The 15,447-nt window shown below is 39.0% G+C and overlaps 1 protein-coding gene across 1 annotated transcript in view; it reads right to left on the reverse strand.

Annotated features, from left to right (window-relative positions):
- Nucleotides 1–1,442: 1,442 nt before the first annotated feature.
- Nucleotides 1,443–15,447, reverse strand: part of clcn2b (chloride channel, voltage-sensitive 2b) — a 197,950-nt gene continuing 183,945 nt past the window's right edge. The window contains exons 22-24 of the mRNA XM_030744507.1: nt 12,853–12,957; nt 5,126–5,212; nt 1,443–2,577 (exon numbers count right to left, since the gene is read on the reverse strand). Of these exons, the coding sequence (XP_030600367.1) occupies nt 2,383–2,577; nt 5,126–5,212; nt 12,853–12,957 (387 nt within the window). The 3' untranslated portion in view covers nt 1,443–2,382. The remainder of the gene's footprint in view (nt 2,578–5,125; nt 5,213–12,852; nt 12,958–15,447) is intronic.

The following is a 15,447-nucleotide window of genomic DNA, read 5'->3' on the forward strand; positions in this document are numbered from 1 at the left end:
GGGAAAGATGGGGGTTGGAGGCAAGGGAAACCAGATCAATGTTTTACTGTTGATGAGCAGCTGAGCCTGGAGCATTATGGCAGACATGAATTATTAAATACAAAGTACTTTACGTTATTTATCGTGTCAGAAATCTAATCCATGCTGCAGTTAAAACATCAGTGCTTCAGGTTTTCGATTTAACACGAGGAATGATCAACGTTCTCAGAACAGGTCCATAAAAGTCCAAATCCTAACCTGTTTTAAATTAGGCAGCTCACATGTCCAAAAACCATCTTCTCGGGTGTCTCCGGACAGTTTCTAGCACAGCTGCTATTTTTGGATCACATCTTGGAAGTCCTGCTCTGTCCACTTGCAATGTGCTCACTGTGATGTCACTATTGACCCCATATTAACACATTAAGCAACTTCTGCTTCAAATTGACTCGAATGCCATGTGGCTCACCAGCTATGACCGATCCGTTTTCAGTGGAAGTCCACAGTTTCCCAGCTGGAAGGCAGTGTGTAAGGGGAGGAGCGAGACTGCAAGAATACAAGTAATTTTATCCAAACATCCAGCGGGTCTGACACTGTGAATGGTGAGGGTGAGGCTAACATTCCTGAGCGTGTGAGGTTAAACATTCATAGTAATCAATCTGAACTGTGGCTTGTGCCAGCGTTCCATCTTGTGTTAGAGTACACCGAGAAAGAGTTTTCTGGCCACATAATGCAACCTTTGCTCAGCACCTGGACCACTCGTCAGATTTTCTTCCCTGTGACTTTGTTCGTATCAGAAAAAAATAAAATAAAATTGAGTTGAAGGACTGCCATTTTGGAGAGCAGTCACTTCAGCAGATCAAGTGCAAGAGGACATAAGGAGACCTCCACTAAAAATGGTGAAAATGGTCCAGTGGTTCCCGAGAAGATAACCTTGAAGGTGAGATCAGCCAAATTTAAATCAGGTAAGGCGAGGTGTACTCAGAACTTTTTGATCCAAACTCGAATGCTGATGAAGTTGGGTAGCAGCTGCAGCGATGACATTGGTAAACTAGCTGAATTTTGAATGAAGAAACCACATCTGTGAATACTCTCTCTTTAGCCGTTTTATACTGTACCTCTTAACTTCACTATATGGTTCATCATTTCCCTCAAAGCACTGGTGGTCATTCTTCCCATTGTGGACCACTGCGCTGTCTATCTGTTGGTGTGTATGTCTCTGATACAAACTTACATGGTGATCAAAGGCAGATGGCTGAGAGGGCACAGAGCAGCTGGTTAGGTAATGATGGCTTCATTCTTTCACCCATCCATTTGCTCCATGCTCTTCCTCCCTCCCTTACTTGCTTCCTGCCCTCTCCATCCGCCCCAACCCTCTCTGGAACGCTTATTAAAAGCTATATTTAGATAAGCAGAAAACCTTGACTCGCCGAGTGCATCGCTGTAACATGTAGATGTGTGTCTCTATGTGTCTGTGAAGGCTGTGGCTACAATATGAGAGGACATTATGAAAAGGGCTACAGGTGACTCTGTCACTGCCAACAGGCATGTCTGCTTGCATAGGCTGTGCTCTCAACCTGACCATTAAGACTCGTAGTGAGGAGGAAAAGAGGGGGAATGGAAAGAAGAAAACACAGAAAGCTAAGGCATCTGTCCCCTTATGAGTCTTCTACTGGACAAACTGTAGTGTAATTTATAAAGAAATGGCAAATTCCAGTCAGACCCAGACCACCTGATCAGACAGAAAATCATTCAAGCAGAAAAACAAAGACCGAAATATGACAATAAAAAAAATCCTATAGGATATAGTCGTTTTGCTACCTCCCTCTTCATGCACACTCACATTTTCTTATTTCATACACACACACTTTCAAAGGACACATGCATACATTACAGTATTCTTCCTTGTCACCACTGTTGAATTTCTCTACTTAACTGGAAGACTCATTCAAAAGATTATTTCTGCAGGTCAAACCTTTGATCCCAAATCAAAAGATACACAAGATAAACAAAGTATGCTAAAAAAAAAAAAAAAAAAAATCCCTTTAAATAATGTTTAACCCAGTCCCAGTAACCCTAATCCACATTTGCTCTGTTGTGGGTTCCCAAGGGTAAATGGAGAGCAGGGCACAGGTTTTGTTTCACTCCTGTGGAGTGTCTCCCTGGGTCAGTGCAAGGCTCCTGGAGAAAACACTCAGTGGTCTGGGAAAAACAGGAGTTGGCAAAGAAGGAAGGAGCAGGCGAGGTGAGAGATGAAGAGGAGGCTGGCCTAGCAGTAGAACTCTTTTCAGAATTAGATATTGATCCTGAGCCCTGAGGATTTTTGCATGTTTGTAGCTTTGGGAGATTAAAGACCGCATTGCTTCATCTTCCTCCTGCTCCTCTTCTTCCTCATTGACTTTCCCCTTACTGGGACTTCTCTTCGGACTCAGAGGGGGTGCTTTCGCGTGGCAGCGACATGCTCTTGTGGCGGTCCCACAGCTTGTGGAGCTCAGTGGTTTCATTCTCGCTGCTGCTCGTGCCGCTGTCTCGGAAACTGGCCAGAGGGGGGCGCACCTTCACACCTTTCACAGTCACTGAGCCCTCAATGGCTTTACGGAGCTGGATGAAGAAAGATAAGATGGTTAGAAAAGAAGGCAGTAAGTGCTTAAATCCAGGTGTGTAACGCTATAGTGAAGTTCACACCACAATTTAATGCTTTTAAGCTCCTAATCCCAATGGTCTGGACAGTAATACTACATATTATAGGTATAACCTAAAAGGTCTTTATCTGGTCAAACAAAATGACACAAAGAAAATTTTGATAAGGCAGAGCAAATGAACTTTGATTTCAGGCTGTGTTATATGCAGACCGTGCTGCTGAAAACACTAAGATGCACACATCACTTTTGTACTATCTGAAAGCCACTGGTGCCCCACCCACTCCACCAGTAGAGATAACACTAGAGGGATGATCTGCATCCTGCTCCAAGCATCACTGTTTCAATGTAAAAACTACTGCTAGCTAAAAAAAAGAGAAACAAAATGGATTCAGTTCTTCTTGATCTCACTGCTGCTTTCTACACTGTTGACTATGACATCCTAATTTAAAGGCTTCATGACTCAATTGGTTTAACAGGTCAAGTTGGTTTTATGTTTCAATTAAGAGTTTTAGATCTGCACAAATAAAAATTCAACCAGAGGTTCCTCAAGGGTCTGTCCTTGGTCCATTACTTTTTAACCTTTACATGATCCCACTTGGTACTGTCATAAAGAATCATAATATATCCTATCTCACACTGACTCTGAGAAACTGGTCCATGTGTTCACATGAAGCAGATTATTTTATTGCCAGATTATCCAAATAATCATTAGAGTGACCCTAGCTCATTCAAACTGCAGAAGCCAGAGTCCTTACAGGTACATGAAAATTTTACTACCCCACAACTGAGATCACTTTATTGGCTCCCAGTGCAATACAGAATTACCTTTAAAATACTTTTATTAGTTTACAAAGCTCTGACTTGCTCACTGTCTACAACCCAGTCAGATCTCTCAGGTCATCAGGTGCGGATCTTTTAAATGTTCCCAGAATCAGACCTAAGTGTGCTGAAGGGGCTTTCAGTTATTGTGGTCTTGTCCTTTGGAACAAACTGACCTGACAACGGTGCATACATTTAAAAACAGACTCAAAAAAACTTTTTTATTCAAACAGGCCTACATTAAATATGTGGGGTTTTTGTTTTGCTTTGTTTTTTTGTCTTGCTTTACTTTGTTTTATTAAACTTTGCTGTTTTCACTGCCCTAAGGCACTGTAAACCTTTGTAAACAGGTTTTTATGGTTTTATTTTCTGTGTTTCTATTTTAAGCACATTGAGTTTACATGTAATGAAATGTGATATATATACATACATATATATATATACACATACATATATACATACATATATATATACATACATATATATATACATACATATATATATACATATATACATATATAAATAAAATAAAATTGCCGTTTCCATTGCCATTACCTGCAAAGGTGAGATCTGCAGCTTCTTATTTCAACTTGTTGAACTGATCATCAATTAGAAGTTCAAACATGTTGTCCATGATGATATAGAACACATTAAGTTTTGAACTTGTTAAGCTGAAGTTCATAATTATTCTATAAACATAACGTACTCTAACAAGCTTCACATCAGAAATAATTAAAATAGTATTTTGCTACATTTTGGTATTTCAACTGTTTATCTGCCAATTTTATCTATTTCAGCAGTGTATCTGAAGCAGACATTTGCTGCTCTTAACTACGTTTCTGTGGTAGATCTCTTACTTGCTATTTCAACTGTTTATTTGCGACTTTAAGATATTTTTCAGCTAATCATTCTTTAAGCTAACTGCTTTGACTTGCTTTCTTGATAGCTAGAGTTTACTCCGTCTTTATGTAAAGGCACAAAGCAACCAATCTTTTGGTGGAGAGAGCAAAGCATAGAATGCAATTTACTGAAACAGGAAAACGTTTTTTTTTTTAAATAATCTGATCATATTATTTATATTATTAAATCTGTTAAACACAGTGCAGTCATGTGAAAGTTTGTTATGGTTCTCCACAGTCTCTTGAGTCTGATCTCTTGCCATCCATATGGACCAGAGGCTGTGATATAACAGTGTCTCTGTGTGACAGACAGGCAGACTGGGAGAGGATGGGCTTTATCTGCCTTGGCTGGGTTTTTATTTTATGTCGCTGGTGGAACGCAGAACAAAAAAGCCTAAATGTCAGGGACAGGCAAGCAGCACTGCACTTAGCAACAATCCTCTCTCCACTTCCTGGCCAATTCACAGAGAGTGAGGGGTTTTCAGTTGTTTGTGAGGCAGGAGAGATGGAAAGAGAGGGAGGGGGGCACAGCACAGACAGAGTGACAATAGATGGAGACAGCAATATTAAGCAGCCTTTAGTCTGTCACAGTACATAACAGGCAGCAGGAGGAGGAATCATTAATGATGACTGAACGTCTGTGTGTGTGTACAGCATGGTGACAGCACTCCTGATGATATTGACAGTGATTTTACAGTTATGAAAGCGGTGAACATGCTGTCTGTGGAAATGTTCATGTTCTAAGTTCATGAGGTATGAAACCATTAACAATTATAAAGAGACCCTTACTTCTTTGAGGGAAACCACGCCGATAAGGCGTCCGATGCTGGTGACGTAGGCGTGGTCGAGGCCCAGCAGGGAGAAGATGGTGTGGGTCTGCAGGAAAACAGTGGAGGAGGATTGTTAGTACAAACCAGAGAAAGTAGTGTGCTGGCTTCTTACCTAAAAGAGAAAATCAAGCTCCGTTTGGGAAATGCACCACTGACTTTAATTATCTAAAAATAACAATTTCATTCACACTGGATTCATTCAACTAGTCAAATTTCAGCTAAATGGGATAGTATTACTTTGGGAAATATGGGAGGGCATGAGATGCTTAAAAACGGAAGTTGTAAAAACCTGCTTACATAATACAAAATAACTGAAGGCGTATGCTGTGTATGCTGATGAAAACAACAGGAGAGAAGATTGTAGATCTACATAAATGTGTCCTACAATTACAGGAAGAGGCCAGATAATTACCACAAACTGTAGAAACAGACATTTTTCTTTTGTCTGGGTTTTTTCTGGCTCAGATTACATTATATTTTAGTCTGTTATGGTCACTGTATCAGATCACGCAGTTATGGAGTGAGAAAGTCTTGCCTTTCCATGAATGAGAGACATGACGGACTACACCTCGCTCCTTAATCAGAGGAGCTAGATAGCAGTTTCCAGGAAATGCGTGTGATACTTTACTCCATTTCCACAGTTCCACTCAGTTACATAAGCAACAACATTCCTCTTTGATTTGCCATGTTTATGGTTGTACACAACTGAGACATATAGAAAACCATCACAGAAGTTTATATATAACCTGTATAATTGTAACCTTTGTGGAGGTGTTCCAGATTCAGCATCACTTTGTCTATTGTGAGAAAGTTGAACACACCTCCCATTTTGGTTCCAGACCCCAGCTAACACCCTACATTGTCAAGGATGGGCCATAATCAGGCCAGTATTGTGTAGTCCTAACACAGTATTACTGAGGATTAAAACTGCTATAATGATTTTTTCTTAGCTATAGCGAATGGCCTACAGAAAGTTATGATCCGACTTTGCAGTTCCCCTGAGATGCTGAAAGCATTTTAACCTGCTTTTGTAAGAGATGTGTTGTTGATAAATATACCAGTAAGATGTGGCAGGCAGCTGTTTTCAATCAAATTACTCTAAAATCCATTCTGTTAATCTGGCAGCTGGACCAATTTTTCCCCCCCTTTGAAAGTTTGTGGAGGCCAATACACATCTGCAAGAAGAGGACTTCATCAGATTTACACAAACATGGCTCCACATAAATGCTCAAGTTTGCTCTAATTATGAGGTTGTTTCTGCCAATGGAAAAACATTTTTCATTTAACATTTTCGTTATTTTCTGAATTTTTAGTTATTTTCATTTGATTTAGTAAGATTCCTGAAACTTTGAATTACGGATGGCAAAAAAAGGTTTGTTTTTTATTTTCAGTGGCAGAAACAAGCTTCCATAACTGATACATAATGGATACTAACTGGTTTGGATTATCTTTTTGTATTATTTGGCTCTTAAAAAAAAAAAAAAAAAAAAAAAAAAGTGTTTCAATAGTAAGATACAAAGGTTTTCATTGTTTTCTCTTAACATCATTATTCTTACATTTCTACTTTGCATATGTTTCTATGATCCTATTTTGCTCTATTTACACTCTCTGCCCTGTTACTGTATTTGTTCAAGCAATGACTTGCTTTCCCCACGGGGATCATTAAAATTTCATTTTATCTTATCTGCAGTACTAGAGTTACAGTGGAGGAGTGTGGCCGTGTGCAGCTAAAAGCAAAGAGTGAGAGGTCAAAAAAAACTTCAGTGAGCGGATGAGAAAGGTTACAGGATTAATGCCAGCTGAACGTTTTGTACTGGACCCTTTTAGTATTTAATGGAACTTTCTCCTAAGCCAGAATGGGATTTTGGGATGTTTGAAATGGATCCCACTGTGCCAAGTAAACAGAAGCTGTGCCAAGGAGAAGATTGTTTAATGTTTTTTAGGCTGCGTCCAGCGTAATGTAACAGCTTCCTCAGGATCAGCTCAATCCCACGTCAGCCCATTCACATCTATTTAAACTGTTATTCACTGATTAAAGGGGCAGCAAATAACATTTTACAATCAATTGATCAGCAGCAAAGTAATTTGATTAGCAGCCTCCAGCATGCCAAGAGAGTCACATCTGGTGTTCATCCTCTTTAATCAGAAGTGTAACCTGCTGCACTGCTGAATGGGAATCATGAGAAATGTAGTCCTAACACAGTGAAGCACAACCGCTACAGGAGTCTAAAACTATGACTCACAACGGTCGGTTTTCAACCACCAAGCTACGCTACGGCTCAGACAGTAGAGCGTGTTGTTCATTAACTGGAATGTCTGTGGTTTCATATCCAGCTTTTCCGGTCAAAATGTACCTAAATTAACCCCAAATTGTCACCAATGCACCCGTGTGAGTGACACATAAAAAGTGCTTAAAGTGCATTGAATAAATTTGTGTGAGTAAAAGTGTAATTGGAGCTCATAGTGTAGTGCTTTGGTACTCAGTAAGAACAGAAAAGTGCAATTTAAATACCAATCTATTTATGATGAGGTAGATCTGAAACTAGTATATTAATTTTTAGTATATTAATTAAGTCATTCATTAATTAACACCACTAATTAATTAGCTGATTGGGAGACACTACACTTCCATTCAAAAATGTAAGATCACTAACAAAGCTTGTTGTCATAATTAATATTATATTTAATTGATTGCAAATGATATGATTTATTTTTTACTGGTCTATCTATGCTGGCGTACACATGTAAAATTTCAATAGCCACCACTCCAGTGTTCTAAAGTCACAGTGTAACACAGAATGCAAGTGGATCCTACATGTGAGCACGTCTAAAAACTGTGACACTGATTGAAGAATGCATTTGGCTTGAAGAATTTGTGAAATGGCTTTTTTTTGTTTAAACTCATGCACTTAAAAAAAAACCAAAAGAAGAAGCCTCATCCATGTGGGAAATTGACAAAAAAAAAATAAAAATACTTCATGCAAATGGGTTTACTACTCCCACAGAGCAGTGCAAAGTGGCTCTGACCAGAACAGAAAGAAAAGTGAGAGACCAACATGCATCTCTGAGCAAGGGGACTTCAGACTCTCTAGTTTGGGAAACAGATTCTTTGCTGATACTCTACTGGCACCACTTCACTGGTACCATTACAAACCAGTACCAGTAGGGAGTCGTCCACGTGGCTGTAGAAAACCTTTGGTGCTTTGATCAAACATACTCTCAAAGTTTGAAAATATTCCTTTGCTTCTTTAATAAACACAGAGAATGTTTCAGATGTTCTAATATGAATGAAGAGCATAAATAAACTTGCATTCAGTCACCCGATGTGCCGCTGTAACATATGACTGATGGCTGCTGAAAATGGGCCATTAAAAATCACAAATGATGTATTACAACAATGGAATTCATCACCAAATATCATTTGCAGCATTTCTGATCAACTTAATGTTTTTTTTTTTTAGATAAGAAAGTAATTTTATTCCAAATAGGACATTTTAGATCACACTGTCAATATTTGACAAGTCGATGCCAAATATTCCCTTGTTCACCTTATCCATTTTTCACCACTCTCTGGAATTTCCTAAAGTTTTGCAGAAACCCTTTTAAATGCTGACACAGACTTCCTCTTTTTTAGTTTACAGCCAAAATACAAACCTTTTCAATTATTGTTAATCTATTCAGCAGGGGGTTTCCCCAAAAACACCTTCTAAAAATGTGTGTTGACAGTAAGGACTGTGAATTCATCAGTCTGGGACATCGTTTTTGAAAGTTAAATTCGGCAGAATTTCTTAAAATGAAAACTTTCAAGTGACAATAAATGCTACAAATAGGCACCCCATAAAAATGTAGAAAGGCATCTGGCTAAGCAGAGTTACAACATGAAGGGTTTGGAACAACGACACAAACTTTGTACAGTACCATGGTCAAACAGTAATCCTAGTGAAAGATCATGCGTCCATTCAACAGCACTCAGGCTTTCCTGGAGGTTCACTGTGGATTTAGCACTTCTTTCAATAGTTCCTTACTAAAACTTTGGAGAGATGGCAGGCTTCACGAGTTATTCCCTTTCAAGAAAATACTGAAAGTGTGGGTTGCTTTGAGCTCTGTTAGCTGATACCTCAAATGAACTGACAGTGGACCAAATCCCAGACCAACGGAGACTTGAAGAACATATTGTCATGCAAATATTCCAAGAAACAGATTTGTCCATTACAAAATGGCCTGCAAACAAACATGCAACAGCAACAATAAACAGCTTGGGATAAACGAAAGCCAGAGAGAGAATAACCACACGCACGCATGCACACACACACACACACTTGTGTACAGCATCAGCAGTGGCGGTGTTTAATATGCTGAAGGAGATTGTGCGTGGTATTAGCTTTTGGCAGTGAACAGTGGAGGGAGGGGAGAGAGATAGATTGGTGCAGGATTCCTCTCTTAAATGTTTAAAGAGTATTCACACAGAGCCCAAAGGGTGAGAGAGAGAGAGAGAGAGAGAGAGAGAGGCAGCATTATGTATGGAGGACATTAGGGACGGCCACAGCTGCTGCCAAGCCACGGTTTGTGTGTATGCATGGTAGAAAGAGAGTGTTTCCATGCTAAAGTGTGGGTTTACTGGGGTGCTAATGCTAGAGTAACATGTGTAAGAGTGTGTGTGTGTGTGTGTGTGTGTGTGTGTGTGTGTGTGTGTGTGTGTGTGTGTGTGTGTGTGTGTTGCAGTATGGAAATTGATGAATTCAGGGTCCAAAGAGCTTTCTTTATGCTGAGTCACTCAGTGGGGAAGAACTTCAGTGTGTGTCAGGTGTGTTTGGTCTCTTGCCTCGTTTGAGACCTTCTACTTGTCATAGTTGAACCAAAAGTAAGTGGAAGTGCTTTTGTGTGTATTAGGAGAATGAAACTGGCCTCACATTGATCCTTAAATCACATTACGACTAATGCAGTTCTTAAAGTTTTGATGACTGAGTGCTTTTGCATATTTCATGAATCAGTGCAAAACAGACATCAATTGAAATTTTAAAGTTTTCTGAAATTATAGTCATTTTCAAAAATGTTCTACAAACTGTCTATTTTGACTTTTCCAAAAGAGTTTTATTGAAAATAAACCCCATATTTCATTAAAACACTATGAAGACAACATATCAGGTGTGAAAATGGGGAAAGATTGCAAAATTAAAAAAAATGCAAATAAAGTTGTATCTACAGTATATGTGTACGACAATTTGTGTAGATGCTTTTCGAGAACATAACAGAACACTGGACTGTTTAAAGGCAGTTTGTTCAGACAGTTGGGTCAAAGGTCTTTACGAGAGGGGAGTTCAGAAATCTCTTGATTACCTATAAATCAGAAAATACTGTGAACAGCTAGGAAAAAAATATGTTGTTTTAACTATTTATTTAGTTAACATGGACTGCCCTGTGGTCTGACTAATGAAAATTTGAAATTTAATTTATATTTTATTTGTAAACAAGGGTGTTCCAAAGAACACGTGCCACCTGCTCAAAGGTTTGTCAGGACGTATATTCATGTATATGAAAGTAAGTGATTAAGTGTTGAGCTTAACAATTTATATTTACAAACAGATTTTTACAATAAATAATTGCTGTTCAATTGGTACTGCATAGAAATATTCATATTTTATTAACATTTTTTTATAAAAAATGAAATATTAAAAGTTAATTAAGTGTTAATATTAAATGAAAATATTTTATAAGTTTATTTCATTCAATACTGATAAAGATATCTGACAGAGGAAATACAGACATGAGACAGCCGAATGATGGAAAGACTGATGACGGTGGTTAAACCTGACATGGTCCCTGGGACTTGGACTCAGGATTTTTGAGTTTTTTTGGGTTTTGGAACATATAGGGGTTCTTTAACCTTGTGCCTTGGTTGTTTATTGGTTAATTTGTTCCCTGTTGTATTCCTTTCCTATCTCTCTGTCTTGTTATCTGTGATGTTTCAGTTGTGTTCACACCTGTTTGCCTGTGGCCTCATTATCCCGTGTGTATATATTGCCTCAGCCTTCCCTTGTGCTTTGTCGCATTCTCCCTCTCGTTGTGTGGTTCCTGTGCGGAGAACATTTATCTCGGCTATTGTCGAGCCCAACTACTTTTCTGTTGATTGTTTTGCTGGAAGATTTCCGCAATAAAAACTGTTTTGAGTTCAAACGCACTTTTCGAGTCCTGCACTGGGGTCCTATCGCTCCCTGCCACACATCGGCAGCCTGACAAAATCAGTATAAGAGGAGGTAAGGCTATGGTTCTTGTGCACTGCAGTTGTACTCTTCAATACAAACCTATCCTCCATGTTTGTAGTCAACACGTTACACGTCAAACTCGTCTGAGATTTTTAGCAGATCTACAGTGTGAATTTGAATCTATCCTCCATGTTTGAAGTCAATATGTTTCACGGTTACTGAGATACTAAAAGCATAACAGACAGATGACAGAAAACTGACCCCTAAGCATCTCCCTGCCTCTCAGCAGGCAACACTAAAACCACATACACTGAAGGTTGCAGAACTGTACACATACACAACATACAGCCAAAGCCAGTTTCTTAATTCATTTCATTTGGAAATTATGCTTGTGGTATCCTTCAGGCACAAGAGGAGAGTAACCATGCTGGTTGCTATTAGCACACAGCTAAAAAGCAGCATCAATATTTATCGGAGGGTCATTAGAGTACATCTGTGAATGCTGCATTAATGCTGGACAATACATACTGGCTTTGGAACAAATTGTGCAGCCTTTCAGTAAACACCTTGCTTATTTCAGCAAGGCGATGCCAAACCACTGTCTGCAAGCATCAGAACAGCAAGAGTTTCAGGTACTAAACTAAACAGCACAGACCGATAAACACAAAAAAAACATTTAGTTCCTCATGAAATTAAAAAATACAACCAAGGAGGCTTGAAACTGTTGAGAAGCTGAAGTCCTGGAACTTCTTTGCTTTGCATAAAGCAAGAATTGATAAATAATTGATTCTTAGAAAATAAAACAACAACAAAAGGAAAATCCAAAAGGATGCAACACAGTGTCCTCACATGCCACCGCTCAACTTTTTTCAAGTTTGCTGCTAGTCTCATATTCAAAATGACCATAAAAACAGTGTTAACATTTGTTATGTGTAACTATGAAACTTTTTCCTTTAATTTGTAACAAATCAGTATCTGCAAGAAAAACGTCTGTTTGAACCAAAGTCTAGCTGTTTTAAATCGAGGTCTAAACTCTATTTGCCATTGCAGAGTGTGCAATTATTCATTTAATTTATATCTTGCACTGTACTGTTTATACATGTTTATTTAACAAGACATTATGTCATTGTCGTTAACTGCTCCAGCGAGAAATGCTTTGTTATTGAACACAACTGTTTTGAAAATCATTTATAATATCAGAAATGATGCAGTTTCAAATGAATATATACGCAGAGCAAATCCAGTGTATTATTTTATTCTTTCAAATTCTATTTATGAATCGTCTCTGCTTTCAGATCAGCCTGTGCTGTTTTAACTTTTCAGTCATATGTAAATCACTCTTTAATTCCTTGTTTTTGGAAGGATCAAATACAAACCAACTGCTATTTTCCCACAACTTAAAAATATTCGAAAAACACATTCCTAGTAGCAGGGATATTAGCTCCACACAGAGGTGGAACACAGTTGTATTTACAAATCAGACCTTATGCAGTGATGTGCGCTCCACCAGCTGGAACGGGGCGGGGTCGATCTTGCAGTTGTTGAAGTTGACCTGCTCATCAAGCTGCCTCTCCTCCCACTCTGCAATCTGCAAGTCACACAGATTTTGAGGAGCGCTGAAAGTTTGCCAACAACAGAGTAACACCTTTGCTGAATTAAATGATTTTTACAGGCCTATGCACTACTGATAAGTTACATAACAGTTAGTGATCTGCATTACAGTGAACCCTCGTTATAACGCGCTTCACCTCTCGCGGCCTCGCTGTTTCACGGATTTTTTTAGTGCAGTTTTTTATGCTTTTTTTTTTTTTTTTCGTTTTTTTTGAACAGTGTATGAACGCGCATCGTGTTCTGCGTCCTGATTGGCTGTCAATCAATCTCCTCTGTCCCTCGTCTCTGTCCAGTACAGAATGTGTTTGGCTTGAAAACAGGTTTTGATCTTTGGTTTCCTTCTATAGTACTGTATAATAATTGTAAAAAATAAAGCTGATTACTTCGCGGATTTCGCCAATCGTGGGTTATTTTTGGAACGTAACCCCCGCGATAAACGAGGGTTCACTGTATATTCAGTTCAGATGACAGAGTTTTTAATAAACAATTCACTTACTGCACCTACAGCCTGCTTTTCTCAGCCTAACACTTCTTTTTTGACCATCTATATGGAGTGACAGGCTGCACAGTAGACACTGCGAACAGATAATGTCTTTATGTGCAGTTTCAGTCACTAATCAGAAGGCAAAGCATAAAATAATCCCACCTGACAAATCACCTCCCTCTGATAGACAATCAATGGAGCAGGCACCACACTGAATGACTCTATAAATCATACAGAGACCTACAACACCAGACGAAGGCAAAGGTGAATGGTGAAAAAAGAAGGGAGACGTAGAAAGAAGCGATGACATGGCAGATGTATGAGAGGTGAACGAAAAGCTGGGGAGGGGCTGGAGAGGCAAAGTGTGAGAAATGTGTGGCTGACAGAGAGGAAATGAGAGGTGCTGTTGATGGATGAATTATGAATGATGTCATATCCAAAAATATAAGACTCCAGGGTAATCGGCCCATCTGGGGATATTGAGAAAAGCTAGAAAGCCAAGTCTGTCAGACTGTGATGTCACCAAAGTGGAAGCTGAGGTTGCAGTTAGAAGAATATAGGTTTCTAAGACCAACGAGACCAAATGCAGCTGACAGCTGAACAGATTCAGTGTTTTCTGGGTATTCAAAGCTAAAGTTATGGCAAAGAGCTCTGCTATTGTTCAAAAACAACTGTTATTCTGTTTCTTCATTAAAAACACATTGTAGTTGGCTGAGTCTTAAATCTCACACGTTACTCACTAAAGAACCAAAGAGAGGTTATTCCTCCCCTGAAAATAGTTCAGAAATGATCAACTGTTGTAGAAAATGGGACCAGTTTCGAAACACCACAGTATGGTGTTAGTTCAGGCAGGCCATGAAGTCAAGCTCAGCTACAATCAAGCTGATCTCAGAGCTAGCTGACATTAGCTGATGGCTCAGATAACGTCCTTCTACATGTCTGATTGGCTAGCTTGCAGGCATACTGAGCTGGATTAGTCTACCCATAGTTGTGCAACTGCAAGGTGCTTTGCAACCCACCTTCACCCTGTCCTCCTTTTCATATTGTTTGTGACTTGATCAATATTATATCTGTTCATTTACACCTGCTCTGTTGTCTAATGGGCCGTGCTGCTGTTCGGCTTTTTATGTATCCACATGGAAGGGTGGCGAGGTCACAGAACAGAGCCAGACCTCCAAATATAATACTACATACTACACTCTAACGTTAATACACTTAATATGTTTTTGTGACCAATTTTCGAGTACTTAAGAACTAACAGTACTGGGCGCAACAGAAAGGGCTGGAAATTTGGAAATTACTGACGGATGGATTTATAGTTTTGGTATTTTAATGGGATTTGGAATGGAATAACAATAAAATGTCTGCCTTATCCTCCAAATAAAAAGAACCCTGTATCATGACTAAAGAAGATTTACAGATGTGGACAAAATTGTTGGTACCCTTCTGTTAAAGAAAGAAAAAACTACAATGGTCACTGAAATAATAATAAATAAAATGTTACTGAAAATTAACTAATGAAAATCAGACATTGCTGTTGAATTGTGGTTCAATAGAATTATTTAAAAAACAAACAAACAAATAAACAACAAACTAATGAAACTGGCTGAAGTTTTGGGGCTGTTTGCTGCATCTGGCACAGGGGGTCTTGAATCTGTTCAGGGTACAATGGGATACAATGAAATCTCACTACTATCAAGGGATTTTGGAGCGAAATGTGCTGCCCAGTGTCCAAAAGCTTTGTCTCATTGGTCCTTCAAAAGGATAATGACCCACACAGCTAAAAACACCCAGGAACAAGAACAAAACATTGGACTATTCTGAAGTGGCCTTCTATGAACCCTGATCTAAATCTTATTGAACATCTGTGGAAGGAGCTGAAACATACAGTCTGGAGAAGTCACTCTTCAAATCTGAGAGAGCTGGAGCAGTTTGCTCATGCGGAACAGGCCAAAATACCTGTCGACAGGTGCAGAAGTCTCA

This window comes from Archocentrus centrarchus, chromosome 13 (assembly GCF_007364275.1).
Source record: "Archocentrus centrarchus isolate MPI-CPG fArcCen1 chromosome 13, fArcCen1, whole genome shotgun sequence".
NCBI classification, from domain to species: Eukaryota; Metazoa; Chordata; class Actinopteri; order Cichliformes; family Cichlidae; genus Archocentrus; species Archocentrus centrarchus.